Below are 17,932 nucleotides of genomic sequence, written 5' to 3'. Positions count from 1 at the left end.
TCATTTTTGCAAATAAAATAAAATTATTGTAGCAGCCAAGAAGTATAACAGCAAAATCGCAAAAGATATCGGAACGGAGTGGAAAACTTTGGCAAGAGAATTTGGAATGGATCAACGCGACATCCAAAAAATTATAGCTGAAAATAATGGATCAGTTGACGATCAATGTGCGCAAATGTTGAGTATGTATGCGAGTAGGAAAGGTCGGAGTTACACAAAGAGTGCATTAGTTGAAGCACTCTTCAAAAGCGGGCTGCGTTCTGTAGCTGAAGATCATCGTATGTGTAAAGTTATTTCTACATATAAAAATTCAAAAAGGAAATCCAATGCTGTAAAAGAAGATGGTAAGCTTTTATGCTATAAACAGAAAGTGTTTATCAAAATTTTCTTTTCATTATTTACACAATTTATGATAAATTAATTTTCATGGACTATTTTTAATTTACTGTAGATACGATAGCGTATCTCAAGCGTAACACAACAAGACTCTGATTTCATATTAAACTTTGCGTTATAACCCAAATCAGTTTTTTAGCGACGATTATCAGCATCTATATCTCCGCAAAGATACTAATAGGGTATATTACTGTTGAAAGATTGAAATAAATAGTTTAATAGAAAATAGATTCATTACTTTGGACCATAAATCCTATAAAAATACTATAGTTATTACAGAGGAGCGTTAGATGTTGTAAAGTAACGTAAGATATACTAACACTACAACTACTGCAACTATCTAGATTTGAGGTAGATACGGGTATTAACCATATTTGTTAGCTTTAGAGATGTAGTCAATGTAGAAGGTAATATTGATTGTAAAATCAAATTCAACGTAGATGATAATAGTTCATGTGGTGTTAGACGATTGCAAAAAACTTGATATACTAACAGAATCCAACAAATATTCTGTCTTGAAAAAATTTAAAATCATATCAATTTTCATTAAATTACTTGACTAGAAATTTTCTCAAAATTTTCCATTGATATTTTATACCGAATAAGCTTCAGGCACGATCTATTTTGGGCCACATTACGCTCAGTTGTATATATGAAATAATATAGCATGACAATATATTAAGTTAAAGATAAATTCTGTACGCTAAATTTTGAAAATATTATCCTCTAGAATAGTTTTTGAGGGTATCACATCCTTTAAATTCTCGATAATACCGCAACTAACGCAATTTGATGGCAATAAGCAGTATTTAGCCTGCGCAGTCAGTTCAATAGTACAGTTCCTGCAGCAATCTTCACTTTAATTATCTTTTCATGGATTATTTGCTCTTTGTATTCTCAAGAAGCTTGTGGTAATGAAGCTGAGTTTAAGTATATCACGTACATTGGAATTATATAAGGAAGAATATTATTAGTTAACAAGCGGTACCACGTTTTCATAAATAAATTTAACACCTACGACTTAACAGAGTAATAATACTGTAACAAATATCATGATTACTGATAACACTGATGTTACTATGATTGGTTGTTCTCTTTAGTAGTCTAATGTTATTCAGTTTGCATTTACGTATAAGCTATCTCTGTGGTATATGCCGTACCATATGGAGTTTTTCCTAAATTGCTTAATTCAGAACAGTTCTTCAGGTGTCATTTGCATTTCATTTCCGGATAACTTTGAGATAAATCATAATTTTGATCTTAAAAACGCTATGAAATAGGAGTTAGTAAGCTTTTTTAAATATATACTTGGGGTAAAGACCTTTATTTTAACTAGAGTTACCTTGTTGATGATCTTTTCGACTTTTGAAAAATACGAGTTGAATAATTAAAGCTCACACATACCAATATTTTTCCCGCTTTATTGCGGTTATAATAGTATTAGTAAACATTTACATTCTAAACTCTACGCGATTACAAAACTCAGACTAGAAAAAGTATAGATTTCAGTAGTTCTTAGAGATGCTGTATTAGGTAACCTTAACACCTTGAGATATGCAAGTAACGAAATCCTGGGCTAATTAAGATAGATGTTGATCTTTGTATCTTGATGATACTTTGCAACCAAATGTACGTATAAGCAGGAGATTTCACCTTCGAAGTTGAGGTAGTCGTAGCTAATGTGGTCCTTGGTGGAAGACGTAATTTATTCTCAGGATACGGAAGTCTTTGCTTAAAGTTAGACGCTTTATCACACAGTGATGCTATTACAAATTAATATCATATAGAGTTCAATGAAGTTAGTAACTTTATTGCAGTAGAAACGAGATTGCATCTGGTCTGTAGAATCGACAAGAACTATTTACTGCTGAACCTTATCAAAATTACCCAAACTGATCGCTAACGAAGATTTTTTACTGATACAACGAAAAATCGCAATGGATTATCACATTGCAGTGATTTCAGCTAATTATAGTAGTTTTGTGTAGGCCTAATAAGCCGTACACTACACAGTACACATATACTAAATTGATCGTCGCATCTCATTTATCTTTACTACCGGCTTTTCAAGAAAGCGTTTATAAAATCACTTCTTCACCTATACATAATGCATAATTTTAAACCAAAACTAGTAACAGTATATTTTCAGTAAGCTACAATGATGCTTGGATCTAACTGTATACTAAATAGCCTATTCAATAAGTTGAAAAGCTTACCATCTTTCCTCTAGTTCATTGCATCATTTACTAAGACGGATGAATCAATTAGCTAATGACTTAGTCAGTAGTTTTTTAAATAAAGTTTAGATAGCAAGATATCATTATTTAGTATTATGTGACTTACAGGAAGTGAAGTTTACCTTTAGTAAGCAAGACTACTTCTCTCACTTACGGTATAGTAACTAGAATCTTTTCGAAATGCGCACACTTTAAGGCGCAACACACTATAACGTGCATAAGTAACTACTTTTATTGGTCATTATCCCCTTTAGCTGTACGTACTCTGTCAGTCATTGTAAACATATTTACTATGCTGTCAGCATATTTTTAATAGTAAATACATTATTGCGATCAAACCATTTGTAGTGATTTCAGCTGATTACTTAGTCCCGATTAATTACTAGTAAACCTTCGCTCATGTGATACACTACATAATTTGGAGCTAGTTATCATACTTGACTAAATAGATATTTGAATGTAAATAACAATTTCATACTTAAGCATGTCTCCTAAGACACGAATACTAACATTGCAACTATTGTAACTATCGAGATCTGAGGTAGACATTAATAATATTTGTTAGCTTTAAAGATAGAATACATGCAGAAAATACGATTGTAGAATTAAATACAACACAAATGATAATAGCTTATGTAATAGTAGATGATTGTAAGAAATATGTAGAATCCGTCAATAGAATCTAGCAGATATTCTGTCTAGAAAAAATTTAAGATCATTTAAACTTTCATTGAATTATTCGACTTTAAATTTTCTCAAAAATTTAAAGTCATTAAATTAATTCTAATACCACATTTAACTACGAAGAATCAAGATCTTATAATATTATAAATTGATATAATTCATAAGCTAGATATCAAAGCTTTATTTATCTTACCACTTGAAGACCCAGTGTTAAATTCTGTTAATGTTGCAGTGTCCAAGTTATCTAGCAGGAAGACTTCAATAGAAAGAACATCTTTATTTCCCGGTGTTTTTTTCTGTACATTCGTCAATATTAATCTACTTTATGTAATCTTTGATTGAATGTTCCAGTTTGTATTTTACATTCAAAATTGGACCGTCAGTATACTGTGCTAATTGTATATAATTATTTAAATAATTTATTCTACTTTAACTAGTATCACTAAGATGATGCTATTTGATTTATTTGCCATAATGTCAAATGGCATTTACGCATTAAACAATTCTAATTTTTCTGCCTTAGAAAGGTATTTGTATTTAGTGTGATTTACAGCAGTATTTCATAAGAAATCTTTATGTAAATTATTTTATTGTCAGAAATTCCACTTCGTGAACTACCGCCAACTTCGATAAGTGACTACATTATAAGAAAGGACATCGTTAATAAAATTTGCGATAAATTAAAGAATATCGATGAATCACCCGGCCATGCTTTAATACATGGGATGGCTGGCAGCGGTAAAACGATTGCTGTTTGCCAGTCTGTACGCCAAGCTGTAAGCAATGGCTGCTTTAAATCAAATGGTTGTTATTGGATGAAGATTGGTAAGTTTCAAAATTTATTGCAGCTAATTTTTCGATCTATAACTTATTAATGGAGAGTATTTTATATTATTAGTGTTATAAATGATTTTCGTAAGAATCTAACATGTTGAAATAGAATAATTATAGAACTGAAAATGCTTAGTGTAGAATTAATTTGTGCTATCGGATGTTTACTATAGGTTAAAACGTGTATATGATTACCGCTGCCATAATTTCCGATACAATACTGTACAGTGTATATTATCTAAAGCAAAACACTTGATTAGCTTCCTTTCCAAGCTCAATGAAACTACTACTTAAATTAATGGGTTCTTAATTTAATCTGCTAGTTAGCGTTAGTCAAAATTAGTAAACTCATCGATTTGGGGGAGTATGGTAGCAAATCTGCATGATGTAGTTGTCCCCTTGTCTACGTAGCCTGTATTTATTAGCCATCTTTAGTAAAAGACTGTTACAAGCGTATAGGTAAAGTGTATTCTTAATGATAACTAACCTATAAGTATATAAACTTTAAGCTTGAGATTAGGATATTTTTATGGAAAACTATGAGAGTTTAGTAGTCCTTGTCTCTATTATATAGGTTCAGAGAATATCTATCTATCCTTAGTAGGTCTATAATTATAATCAGTTGTTGGTTTACTTTGATTACTTCAGTGCTACGATTGTGGCCCATTGCACTGTACGTATCCAATATGCATATCGATACCTAAAAATAGCGCAACAAAGATAAACTAATAATGTGATGTATGCTGCTGCTTCATATTTTAATTATAACGCTGATAAACTATTTAAAAAAAGTATGGTAAGATAAAATAGTGGTTTATAAATGAAATAGCAATAAAATTTAAGATTGTTTACAACTGCAGATTCTATGCCGGTTTGATCAATGAGCATATTCGTCCATAAAATATTTTCTATGTTTCTTGGTATTTTTGTATTTGAATATTTATAACAATTATTGTATCTAGGTAATATATCAAATGATGAATTATCCCAAAAGCTGAAGGTTTTGGGTGTCAGTCTTGGCACTGTGTGGAATAAGAATATTAAGTCAATAAGAGAAGTTTGCGAATATCTTGATAATTACCTACGAGGTAGGCACAAAATTTCAACGTCCTTCACTCATGAAAATATTTGATATCAAGTTAGACAATGATAGAAATAATTACTGTATTTCCTTTGTAATTTCTTGATAGAAAATAGCAAAATAGCCAATACATTATTTATTTTCGACGACGTCTCGAAGAAGGATCATTACAAATATTTTTTATCCTTTGCTAAGAAATCAATCGTTACTTCACGATTAACCTACGATGGAATCCAGCTTAATTTTGACTGTTTTAATATGCCGGTTTGTATTCATTTGATTTTGTGTATAATTATTCACACAATGCGACTTGTTTATGAACTAAATTAGACACGGTAATTGTTAACTAGACTAGCTTTACCGTCAGAGGATTGAAGTGAATTTTAGGCCTTTATGTTTACCTTTCGACACACGATTTTAGAAGCAGTTTAATAAAAAGTAATGTTGCATCTTTTATGTACTTAAACATTTTTACGCCATACTGTACAGGAACGGTTGACTCCTGAAGAAAGCGTAGAATTGCTAGCGTTGCATCACGTAGCTCACTCTGAGGTTTTACGTGCAAATCCAATTATCAAGAACGTCTTTGAAAGTTGCGCTTACCTACCATTAGCAATTTCCGAAATTGGCGGCCTTAATCTAAGCACAAATGAAGAATGGAACACAGCCAAAAATTCTATTACAGGTGTCAACACCAATTTATATGGTGTATTGCAATCAAGTATTGAATCTTTAAGCGAATCCGACAGGGAATTATTTAAGTTGCTGGCAGTATTTAAGCGAGCGTCCATCCCCATTGAATCTATTTCATCAGTATGGAGCTGTGACGATAAGGATGCCAACCGTATTTTAAAGGAAATGCAAAATAGGTCATTATTAACATACGTCGAAGGAAGCAAGTAAGTACGATATGGCTCTATCATCATGTTTAGGAACTAAATAAGCAACGCATGCAACATAAAATATCCAACGTGTATGCAGTATCCGAAATAGCAATGGATATTCATGTTTCAGTTTTCAGTCATATTTCATCCTTAAATGAGAAGTGTAATTGTTTTTAAACGTGTATGTAAATGTTGATGTCATGCATATGCATGACATCAAATGTCTTTGTATTAAGCCTAAGGTACCATTTATCAAATCACTAGTAACAAGCTCTAAATGATAGGGAAGTATTTCCTAACGCTCTGTGAGACTGTTGCGAAAACATCAACGTCATACAGTCTGATACCCCAAATTTGAAGTCTAAAGTAGACAATTCCCCTGGTTAATATATTGCAATGTAATATCATACAGTGCCAAATAGCATTGATTTTCCAAATTGGCGAAGTTTTTGAATCGTTGCGCTTAGTTTTATTCAATAATTGAACATTTAAAGTATGTAGATATTTGACTCTGCAGTTTGAAGATAGCATGTTATCGATTTATCTACCTTAGTGTAACCGATTTTTACAGTAAGTGTTCACATTCGTGATCTTAAGATGATTTAAAACAATATTTTTTATATCTTGTACACAGCTTGTCCCCTAAGTTTTAATAAACATTCAAATTTTACTGCACATTTAAGACTCAAGTATAGGTTTGACTTCATTTTCAACCAAATTAGTAGGGTTGCAAAGGCAATTGTCACTTCTATACAACATACAGGCTACTCGTATTTCATTGCCGTTAAACATCAATAATGATTGTATTTGATCATTCGGTATATTCATAATACATAGCTAGAGTATCGGAGCATTCAACTTTAATTAAAATCTCGTTCAAGAAGATCTTTGATTTAGTACGCTACAAAACAGTTTGAATTTATTGGCTTTAATTAAACTATGCCAGTTTCGCAATCAGCTCTAGAAACATTTTATTAACTTCTAGTGTATTAAGCAGTTGCATTTTGCAAGTAGATCTAAAAATGAGCCATTGATTTCATACTATTCTAATCAAAAAATCTTGCTACAGTAGCGTATTGTAATTATTTTCGCAAGAGCATGAATTCAACATATAATGTATAGATTCTCATTTAACCAGCACCAACAATATAGCAAGTATTCTTAATTTTCTATTTACTACGATACTAATCGAATTAAATATTGTTAATTCGTTCAGATACTGGGTTTTACATGGTTTGATGCTGGACCATCTACGCTTGCAAGTCTCGAACCAAGATTATGATGAAAAATTAAGCAAGAAATTAATTGATGGTTATCGTAGTCGATGCAGAGGTAGATGGTATACCTTCCCTGATGACGACTATTTCTATCAAAATTCAGTTTGTCATGCTATATTGGGTAAATGTGATAAAGATTTGCAAAGCATCATGACTGACTTTAACTGGATGTCACGTAAAATTGAATCTGACAATGAAATTTCCGGGCTAATCAACGATATAACTAACTACATGAACTACTGTAAAAAGAATCATCAGGTATCGGTAATTTACTTCTTTAGTAGATTAGAACAGCTTAGTAGCATCGACATTTATTACCTAGGCTTATACGTTGCAAATTTTTACTGAAATCGCCTTATCAAGTGTTACGCTATTTTTAGCTCTTTCTGAAATAAGAGATTGTTCAAACACTAAATATTTAATAAAGTGTTAGATTTAACACTTTAATTTAATTAAATATCACTCAATTACTTAGTATTATTGTAATCGGCGTATATATGAAACTTGATTGTGTGTAACGTGGATAGGTATTAGGGGTATACTTGCTTCTTAATAAATAGCCCTTTCATAAATTCGGCTTCGTATTTGTGTTGCTTTTCATTTACTGATATCCTTTATTCGCGATTTTATTAAGGACTGGAAGAAATTTGATAAAGTGCTTGCATTTCTGCAAGATCGTGGAAAGAGGCTAAAACTACACAACGTAAACTTAGTAGAACAGATATTGACATCTGATATAACTGATGAGTGGATGAAACAGCGAGCTTTGGAATTAGCTACCGAAAGTAAATATGATTATAAGTGCATAGCTCAGATATTAATCAATTCTCGTTGACTGTAGCCTGAACTGCGCTTAATTAAGAAATTCTAATCAAAACGTTATTAGAAATTGATAGAATACTCGTAAATATATAATTAATTGAGAGACATTTATCTAGGCGATATTTAACTTGAATTATAAATCATGACACTGCTATTTATTAACTTCATTAATTTATCTATCTTTAGCCAACAACGATAAAGAATATCTAAAAGCTTACTATGAAGCATTAAAAGAGGGAAGTAGGAACAAAGATTTCATTAAAATTGTCATTGGTGGTCCTGAAAATGTCGGTAAAACATCTATTATAAACGCCTTTTTAAATGATGGATCCATTGAGCCTAGCAGCGAAACGGAAATTGCAAACGATATACAGCAGTTGATAAAGCTAACGACATTTGATGTTTTAGACAGAAGAAAAGTTGATTATCGAATTGCATTAAAAGAAAAAGTATATTCATATATGATAAATAATGCTGATAAGCAGAATATCAAACCACTATCTACGCGTATGGAACAAAATTGCGAAGGCGATACCTCGTCTGCTAGCAAAAATTTTACCACCAACGTTAATTCCGAAGGTGAGCAGCACGTAGAGAATGATATAATTACTTCAAATAAAATACCTACGCCCGCAATAACAGACTCGGCAATGAAATCCTCAGGAAGAGATTATAGCGATTTAAGTACTTCAAATGAATTACCTACGTCTGCAACAGCAGACACTGAAATGAAATCTCTAGAAAGAGATTACGGTGAAGGGGCTATATCCGCAAACTCAACGCCTGCATTAAATCACGAGAGTAATGTTGTCTACGATCCATTACAAGCTCTGACAAAGACAAGTTTGGAGGACAAGATGAAAACTGACGTTGATAGTCAATACGGGAAATTCGTCGACTTTGGAGGCCAAGCTGTCTATTATGTAACACATCGTCCATTTTTGTCTGGAAAGAGCCTTTATATTCTAGTGTTCAATATTACACGTACTTTTGATGACAATATTATCGATCGTGACGGCAATGAAATTACTATGACCTATAGACAAGCCATGCAAGAATGGCTTACATCAATGATTGGTAGTTATAATGATGCAGGCAAGGTTAAAGTCACCATTGATGAAAAAGAAGAAGAATTTCATTTACCGGTTATAATTTTGATCGCATCGCATGGCGATCTGATAAAGGATGAGAAAAAACGTTTAAAAAAATTTGATGATTTTAGCCATTCCTTGGCTAAAGCTATGCCTCCGTTTGCGAAAAATTTATGTAGCTCACGTATCATATTTCACTGCAAACCAACAGATCACACTCCAGCATCCATTGACCAACGTCGTAAAACTAGTGAAGTTCTCCACGATTACATCCAAAAATTTGCCACAGCTTTGCTGTCTCTAGAAAAGATTCCTGTTAAATGGTATATTATGACATCATTACTCCATATTGGAAATCCCCGGAACAATAAAACAGCTGCGGTAGAAACTCAGAATAATGAAATTATAAGTAAGATAGGTGACATTATGACATTTGAAGAAATCAAACAGTTATCTCAAAATTACAATTTATACGAAGACGATGAAAAATTTCGGTATATGTTACGATTTTTACATGATATAGGCGACATCGTGTTTTGTGAGGAAGAAGGATTAGATGGAATAATTGTAACTAATCTTGATTGGTTACTCGATATACTTCGATCGATTATAAAATTAGGCAATCCATCGAAGTCCTCAATTGAACCTGCGAGTATAAGTAAGAATGAGGAAGTAAATTTACTCATCAGAAACGCTTCCAAAACTGGTAAACTGTCAGAAAAATGTATCAATTTTGTAATAAAAAAATTTAATCTGGATAAAAAGAAGACAGAGTATATTTTAAGATTGATGGAGCATTACAGTATAATTTGTAAGATTGAGAATGTAAACAAGGATCATAACAGCAGCGATGATCTTAATCGCCTTTATTTCGTACCCTATTTGCTGCGTTCTTCTGCCAAGGTAAAAAGAGAAAATTATTGGAAATCAGATTGGTTATATATAGGGTATGATAGCACCGAGATACCCTATATACCTGATGGAATATTTTATTGTCATCTGTCAGCCTGTTTAAAAGTTTGGAATAATCCTAAAGTTGAAGCGCATGATCGTTGTGCAATATTTTATATGGAAGATTGTAGATGTAGGATAGTTGTCGAGAAAAAAGACTCATTTATTGGAATGCAATTATGCTATGGGCCCTCATCGAAAAAATTAAGTAGGGTTGGTAAAAAACGTATTACCAAATCAATTCGTCGGCATAAGCCGCACTTTATTATTCGAGATAAATTAAAAAAGGTAATAGCAGAGAAAATGCCAAAATTTGACTCTACTAAATGTCAATTTTATTTTAAATGCGGTGGAAGGGATTGTAAAGAAATGATCGATGTTGCTAATAAGCTTTGTAAAAAAAAAACAGCTAAAATCAAATGTAGCGAGTGCATGACTAAAGTTCCAAAAGAATCAGTGAATCAATGGCAGATTTTCGAAGAAGAATTAGCAGGTAAGATGAAGTATTGAGTTGAGATTTACTGCCAACTATTATTTGTAGCAAATTTTCTCATTTTGGGCCGGTTTATATGAAAAATACGCGTACATACTGGAAAACTGAAGAAGTGCCAGTAAAGTTAAGATTCAAATTTTTTTTGTGGTTGTCATTAAAGCCATAAAATTTATTGAGTACGTTTTTACATCGTGAATATTTGAAACAATTGCAGCACTAATTATTTTGAAAACCTAAATTCGCATTTTTCCAATTCGGAACTATTCGGTTGTTGGTCGTTTCAAAACGCAAGAGTCCTTTCATTCTAATCAACATAGTTCTTCGTTTGTAGTCATGCTACATGTTAGGAACATTTCTTATATAAAAAAAAACACGCAGTTGGTTAGCTGAGAGAAGCTTGATTTTGGTGGTCATATCAAAAACTAAGAAAAGAATTCTCATACCGTCAGTTTAATGGAACTAATTAATTAACTCTACTACGGTAGTACATTCCATGAAAACCTACAGTTGAACAAATTAAAAGTGCTCAGGCACTGTCAAGGAAGTCAATTTTCGCGGCGTGTATATTATCTCTATTTTACGTTGTATATATGCTTATCTGGCAGTACGTAGCGTTGAAGATATCCTTAAATGTAACTTTAGTAGTTAGCAGTTGTTAATTAATAGTTCAATAATGAGTTAATGACTTGTTCGGGAAACTTACTTACGATATGAAACCGTGAATTCAGAAGTAGAAAGAGATCTCACCGAGCTATTTTCGTTGATAGGGTAGATGACTGAACTTTTTCTTTAACCCTACTACCAGATTTCCCTTGCACTTTCAACAATTACGGCTCAGTAAGAGAAATATTCTCGATGTAGTTCAGAGAGAATAGTTCATTCTTGCTACATTAGATATTCTATTATACGTACTGTATAGCATCAAGTAAATAGCTGTTGATCCGTTTTTTTGCAAATAAAACTGTTGTAGCTGCCAAGGTTTATTACAACAGAATCGTAGTAGATATTGGAACAACATACACTAATGTATTAGTAATTCTGATTCTGTATCAGAATTGAACTTTAATGCTAAGTTCAAATTTAATTAATTAAACTAAATTTGCTAAGTTGTGTAAAAAACTTTTTACATATACATAAATTGCGCCAAGCTAACTGAAATTTTTCTCTACTTTTATCATATTGGATTAAAGTGTTAGTGGAGATAAGAAAGAATATTAATGATATTTACGGATAAAAGTTAGCATTGGTTAAAAAGAGAAACATTGAATCGTCAATTATAAGTTCTATCGATTTTAACTTTTCTATTTACATGTCATTCTTAAGGCTGCTCAGTACTGCTCAGCCATTGCAAAATCTAAAGAAAGATGATGAACTATCACATATGTTTATTGATAAAGTTATGATTAGCTTTAAATTAGTAATAAAGTACGATACTATTTTAGAATAAGACGTAATCATCTTAATACTTGTAACCGCTTTCTTTATAGTGCTAAGCTCACGGCGCAATTAGCTCTTGCAACTGACAGTGAACTATATCGATGTCGATATTTTTAAAGCTTAGATAATTGCAAATTGACAAAGTTGTGTAACAACATTCCGTACATTCAAAAATTTCCCCATTTTCACCTACGTTGCAGGACGGTACTTTACAATACGAAATTTGCTGCAATCTTGCAGAGTAAACTGAAATTTTTCTTTACAATCATCCGTTTTTCAGTAGTCTTATCTTGCTATCACTATTTTACAATTTTCTGCAATGATGTGTTTATTTTTAAATATGACCGTATGCAATCATTTGAATTTTGATCGTTACAAGTACTACCAAAGCGTGAAAAGCCAAGTTCTATTCAGTAAAATGTATTTTGCAACAGTCTTCTTTAAATTAAAGTATATTTCTCAGGATACGGAAGTCTTTGCTTAAAGTTAGACGCTTTATTACACAGTGATGCTATTACTAATTAATATCATATAGAGTTCAATGAAGTTAGTAACTTTATTGCAGTAGAAACGAGATTGCATCTGGGCTGTAGAATCTACAAGAATTATTTACTGCTGAACCTTATCAAAATTATCAAAAATTATCAAAAATAGAGTAAATGCTTCGCTTTAGTTAAGAATTTTGCACAAAGTTGACATAAGTTACGGGTAACGTGTAAAGAATACTTTTACGTAATCCGCCTAACGTTAATGTAGTGCCACTGTAAATTTTATTTCATGGATGTTATTATTGAACGAAAAAAGCTAAGTTAAATTAAGCTATTAATAATGGAATTCCAAACAAAATAAATTAGGGGAAACACTAGTTTATTATAACTTCAACAACAATCTTAGCAAAATTTCTTAAATGAGTAACAAAATATGAGCAGAACTACCGCCTAAACCAACCAAACTATCAATGAGATAACTCGCGATTATCCTTGACTTTTCTCGTCTTTTCTATCTTCAGCTGTACTAGACTATCGAACTATGCCACCTTTTATATGCTACGCGGAGTAGTTAGTGGTATTAGACTACCTAACTATCATTCTAAAGTACTCTAAATTATACTAGTAATCAAACACACGCAATAACGATAAATTATACCCTTGTGTCACAAATATCTTCTTTTTGTGAGCGATTAAACTTCTCTAGTTGCTATTACTGTCGAGGATAGAACTACTAGAAGAGTTTTAATGTTATAATATACTCTATTGGTATAAGTCCTCGTTGCAGGCCTGTCTATTACGATCGAAATTAGGAACTGAACAAGCTAGTTAAATTACTAAATTAATATAATCATAGTTTAGCTTAAAATTGTAGATTGCGACAGTATATACTAAGACAAAGCAATAATCTTAAATTGGAACCCAGATCGAAAATTCGGGTTCATACAGTATGAAATCATAGTGATATTAACTTCTACTGTAATTAATGATCGAAATTAGCTACAAATATATTCTATTACAAAATTTGAATTACAATCTTATGACATCTAATTTTAAAAACAATTATGCTAATAATTATCTTAAATTTCAACCCGAATAAAGCAGTCGGGTTTACAATATGCTAAGATACTATAGTAAGTAAAATCTACTGTTGCAATCAGCCAGATAAGTCATATTTTTAAAGCTAGAATACTTAAAACGATACCAAAACTAAGCTAGAATAATCACATTACAAACACTTGAAGGAGAATTCTAAAAACTAATCTCCATCACAGATGATAGACCGTAACTGAGTATTTAGTTGTATTAGATTGATATTATATTATACATTCAGAATTATGATAGAAATCAAGTAATTTTGCTACACTCCCTCTATCTTCAGATGCGCAAGCACCATTCAATAAGCGAAGGGTTTCCCTCACAGAAGATGAAGGTATTACGTTTGTTTTAATTTAAATTTAAATTATTGGTAAATTAACTTCATAGTATTTGAGCAGTATTATTTTAGTTCAATATCAGATACAGAATTGTGATGGAAATCAGTAATTTTATTACGCTACGTTTATCTTAGATACACGAGCACGATCCAAAAAGCGAAGGGTTATATCAAAAGGAGATGAAGGTATTACCTTTGCTTTAATTTAAATTATTGGTAACTTAACTTCATTCATTATCTGTAGATACTATAATATATTTAGCTGTATCATTCTTGTACTAAAATTATTCTATAATTCAATAATTTAATATCAATTTTTAAAGTTTTATTTAGATAAATAATTTTAACTAGTATTATGTAATGGGCAATATAAGTAAATAATGGTTCGTAGATTATACTCGTATTTACAAGACGTTAGTTGAAAGTTACTGTCAATATGCAGAAGTGTTGCATACTTAGATCAGACTAATTTGATATCTAAAATCGAATTAAGCTTTATTACAACAAAATCTAAGCTGTAACTGCAGCTAAAAACAAACTGTTGGTAAGAAGAACTCTCAATTTTACTCGATGCAATCGTTTATGTATGGTACTTTAGTACATGATCTATTAAGTTTCGAATATATGCCATTCTCTAATTATCACTACGACTAATACATGCAGCCGCGCTTTCATCTGTTAATATATTACTAATTTCGATTTCATGTAAGAATTTAACTTCAACGTTAAGCTCATGGCTCAATCAGTTATATATCTGACTGTAAACTATATCGATGTTGATATTTTAATGCTTAGATATTTGCAATTCACAAACTTGTGTGGCAACATTCCATACATTCGAAAATTTCGTCTTTCCCACCAACAGTACTTTGCAATACAAGCTTCTCTACAACAGTTGCAGAGCAAATCTAAACTTTTCTTTACAATTTTCAGTTTTTTCAGTAGTCTTACCTTGTTGTCACTACTTTATAATTTTTTCTGCAAATAGTTTGCTTATTCTTAAATATGAATATCTAGAATAGTTTTGAATTTTGATTGTTATAAGTATTACTAAAGCGTAGAAAGCCAGATTCTACTCTGTAGTGTAATGATATCTTCTTTAAGTAGCGTAAAGTATTTTAAGGTAGACGATGATAGAAGGTATAAAGGATTTTATTGAGATACAAGTTACAGACTAACAATGATATGGTTGTTATAGATAAGGTATTTGAGATAGCAGGAATGTAGGAACTGACTAACGAGTTAGCGTACAAGGGTATTTATAGGTTTTAGATGGGATTGAGATAATGTCTTTATATGTATAGCATGTCGTCTATATGTAGTCATGATGTCGTACATTATGAATGTAATACAATACAGTACTTAAACGGTATATGATAAGTATTCGTATATTAGGATATTACTATACTAGGCATCTTCTATATAAGATCATAATGTTACATGTAGAACAAGTCTTGCAATAATCTTCTCATACATATGACAGTAAGCTAAATCGCTACCGATATTTTAAAGCTTAGGTATTTGTAAATTTACAAACTTATACAATAACATACCATACATTCGAAAATTTCATCTATTGCATTCTTCTATGCAATAGCCAATGTGTTCTGATTTTTTTCATCCAAAGGCAATCAAGATGAACTACAAACTCAAATTCAAACTCAAAATACAAGACAAGATAACAATCAGCAAAGCTATCGTAAGTCCGCTTAGACTATCGATCACACTATTCTTTATCAAGTCACTAACAAGATAATCTTCTATTTTGACTCATTTGCTCAATATTCATTACCATACCTAAAATCAAACGCGCGATCAATCATCTTAATAGTTGTATTTCAAGTTATTATCTGATATAGAGTATATAAAGCTTCACGAATATAGAAATAGGATACCAATGGCGCAGTTTACAAATTGACTAATAAGTTACGATTATAATGAAACTGCAGTAGATTTCATTTATCGATTGTTCGCTTGCAATAAGAATAGAATATTGAAATGAGTTTGCAAGAATTGGACAGGCTTGATGAATCGATCATCACTGGCCAATTCTAAGCATGTTAGGATTAAAATGGATAATATATGATTAACGCTTAAGAATATTGATGCTAGTCTAACAAATGCCGGTATCGTTTCAATTTTGAGAGATTATTAATTTAGTTTTATAGAACATAGTTGCATTTTGTATCATTTCTGAATGAATGACGATGATTCTCTACGTACATAGCAACATTTATTAGCAACAAGTTTTTCTATTTTTCGATCATCACTTTATAAGCCAATTGGCTTTATTATTACAAAATAGCAGGTGTTTATTCTTGCTTCAAAGTTCATAGTCTAGCTTAACGAGCTAGGAGCCATTTCCTCATCTGTAGTGCTCAAATTCAATTCTTAATCTTTATTTTTGTTTATAACTAGTTCTTACAGATTAAAATTTCACTAAGTATAATACCACAGTGAGAAGAGATATTTTCTCTCTTATCACTAGTACTGCTATATCGTTACGCCAGTAATAAAGACTAGAACCAATCTAGAGTGAAGGCACTAGGCAATCTACTAAAAAAGGAACGACGCTTTCTTTAGCGATCCCTAACCAACTATAGTAGTCAGTGTAACACACGAAGAACTTGGAGAAACCACTAAAAGCGCTTTATTCATCATTGTTGTGGTCTTAAATAGATTTTTAATATTAGGATAACTCCGACCACATACAGCGTTACAATTTTAGTAAAGCTTATCTAGTTTGAGCGCTTTAAAATCACCCAGAACTGTATATGTCAGATATTTTAGTAATTTTGATTGATAGATCATGTAGTAAAGGGCTTTTTTGTAGGACAAGGCTTATAACTTACTCTACGTTTACTGAATAAACCTCACCATTTATTGAACTATAATAATTTATTGTATGAATAAGAAGTGATTGTATTTATCTAATCAAAATTTTGATCGTCCGTTAATTGGTTACGGAAAATTACAATCTTCGGTTTTAAAAGATCTAATGTAACGAAACTATATTATCTAGATCAACCGCAACAAGTCCAACAGAAACATCAAATACCAATAACCTCGAGTAGACAAGGTAACACGCGTATACTTACTTGATATTTTAAAAAAAATTTACGGTCTTTATTTCATCTCTCAACAATTTATAATTGTTATAATAGTATGAGAAATGTAAAACTTTGTCATTATCAAGAAATAAATATTTTATGATACAGTATGCAATAGCTTTTAATGTACACTTCCAATGATTTATTATAATGGCTCATTGTATGTAAATTTATTTTCATACTGACATTAGCGTTTGTTAACAGGTAGTATTAGTAACAGTTTGCTTTATAAACTAGCATACCAGTTTGATGTACGGTTGTGATGAGGTGAAATTGTTGAAGATAATGACTATCAATGATACTATTTAGACCTAATTATAAGCTGGGAGAATCAAATGGATCTAATTTACTAATACTATCAACTGTGTTTTAATATAGAAGAACTTTTTAGGACGTACTTCGACATGATCGCTACGAAACTTCCTATAAGTAAATTATTTCAATTGGGAATTTCATTACATTTAACATATAATGAGATAAATGAAATTGTATCAAGCACTAAAATTGATAGTGATTACGAAAAAAAATATCGAGTACTAGAGTTGTGGAAGCAAAAGAAAGGCCAAGATGCTGATCATAAGGAAGTAATTTCAGCATTACGTAAGGTTGGAGTCAACGACATAGCAGATCAAATCGAATTAATATTGAAAGAGTGAAAAATATCAGAAAGAGAAATCTGAGTCATTAAAGTCATGTTAATCCAATCGTCGTACAA

The 17,932-nt window shown here is 31.5% G+C and overlaps 2 protein-coding genes across 2 annotated transcripts; both read left to right on the top strand.

The window, feature by feature from the left end:
* Positions 1–106: 106 nt before the first annotated feature.
* On the top strand, positions 107–11,608 carry TRIADDRAFT_62071 (uncharacterized protein; the record flags this gene model as incomplete). The annotated part of the gene is made up of 9 exons (XM_002117999.1): positions 107–344; positions 3,915–4,142; positions 5,111–5,236; positions 5,339–5,493; positions 5,719–6,128; positions 7,330–7,648; positions 8,025–8,175; positions 8,399–10,747; positions 11,553–11,608. 9 exons carry the CDS (start codon positions 107–109, stop codon positions 11,606–11,608), a joined length of 4,032 nt encoding a protein of 1,343 aa, XP_002118035.1.
* A 2,181-nt stretch (positions 11,609–13,789) lies between these two features.
* Positions 13,790–17,873, top strand: TRIADDRAFT_62070 (uncharacterized protein; the record flags this gene model as incomplete). Its single annotated transcript, XM_002117998.1, has 6 exons — positions 13,790–13,805; positions 14,054–14,104; positions 14,243–14,293; positions 15,735–15,806; positions 17,130–17,186; positions 17,596–17,873. 6 exons carry the CDS (start codon positions 13,790–13,792, stop codon positions 17,871–17,873), a joined length of 525 nt encoding a protein of 174 aa, XP_002118034.1.
* Between the last annotated feature and the right edge of the window lie 59 nt (positions 17,874–17,932).

Source organism: Trichoplax adhaerens, genomic scaffold (assembly GCF_000150275.1).
Source record: "Trichoplax adhaerens TRIADscaffold_34 genomic scaffold, whole genome shotgun sequence".
NCBI lineage: Eukaryota > Metazoa > Placozoa > Uniplacotomia > Trichoplacea > Trichoplacidae > Trichoplax > Trichoplax adhaerens.
Note: the sequence above shows the minus strand (reverse complement) of the source record. Positions and strands in the feature narration are given on the sequence as shown.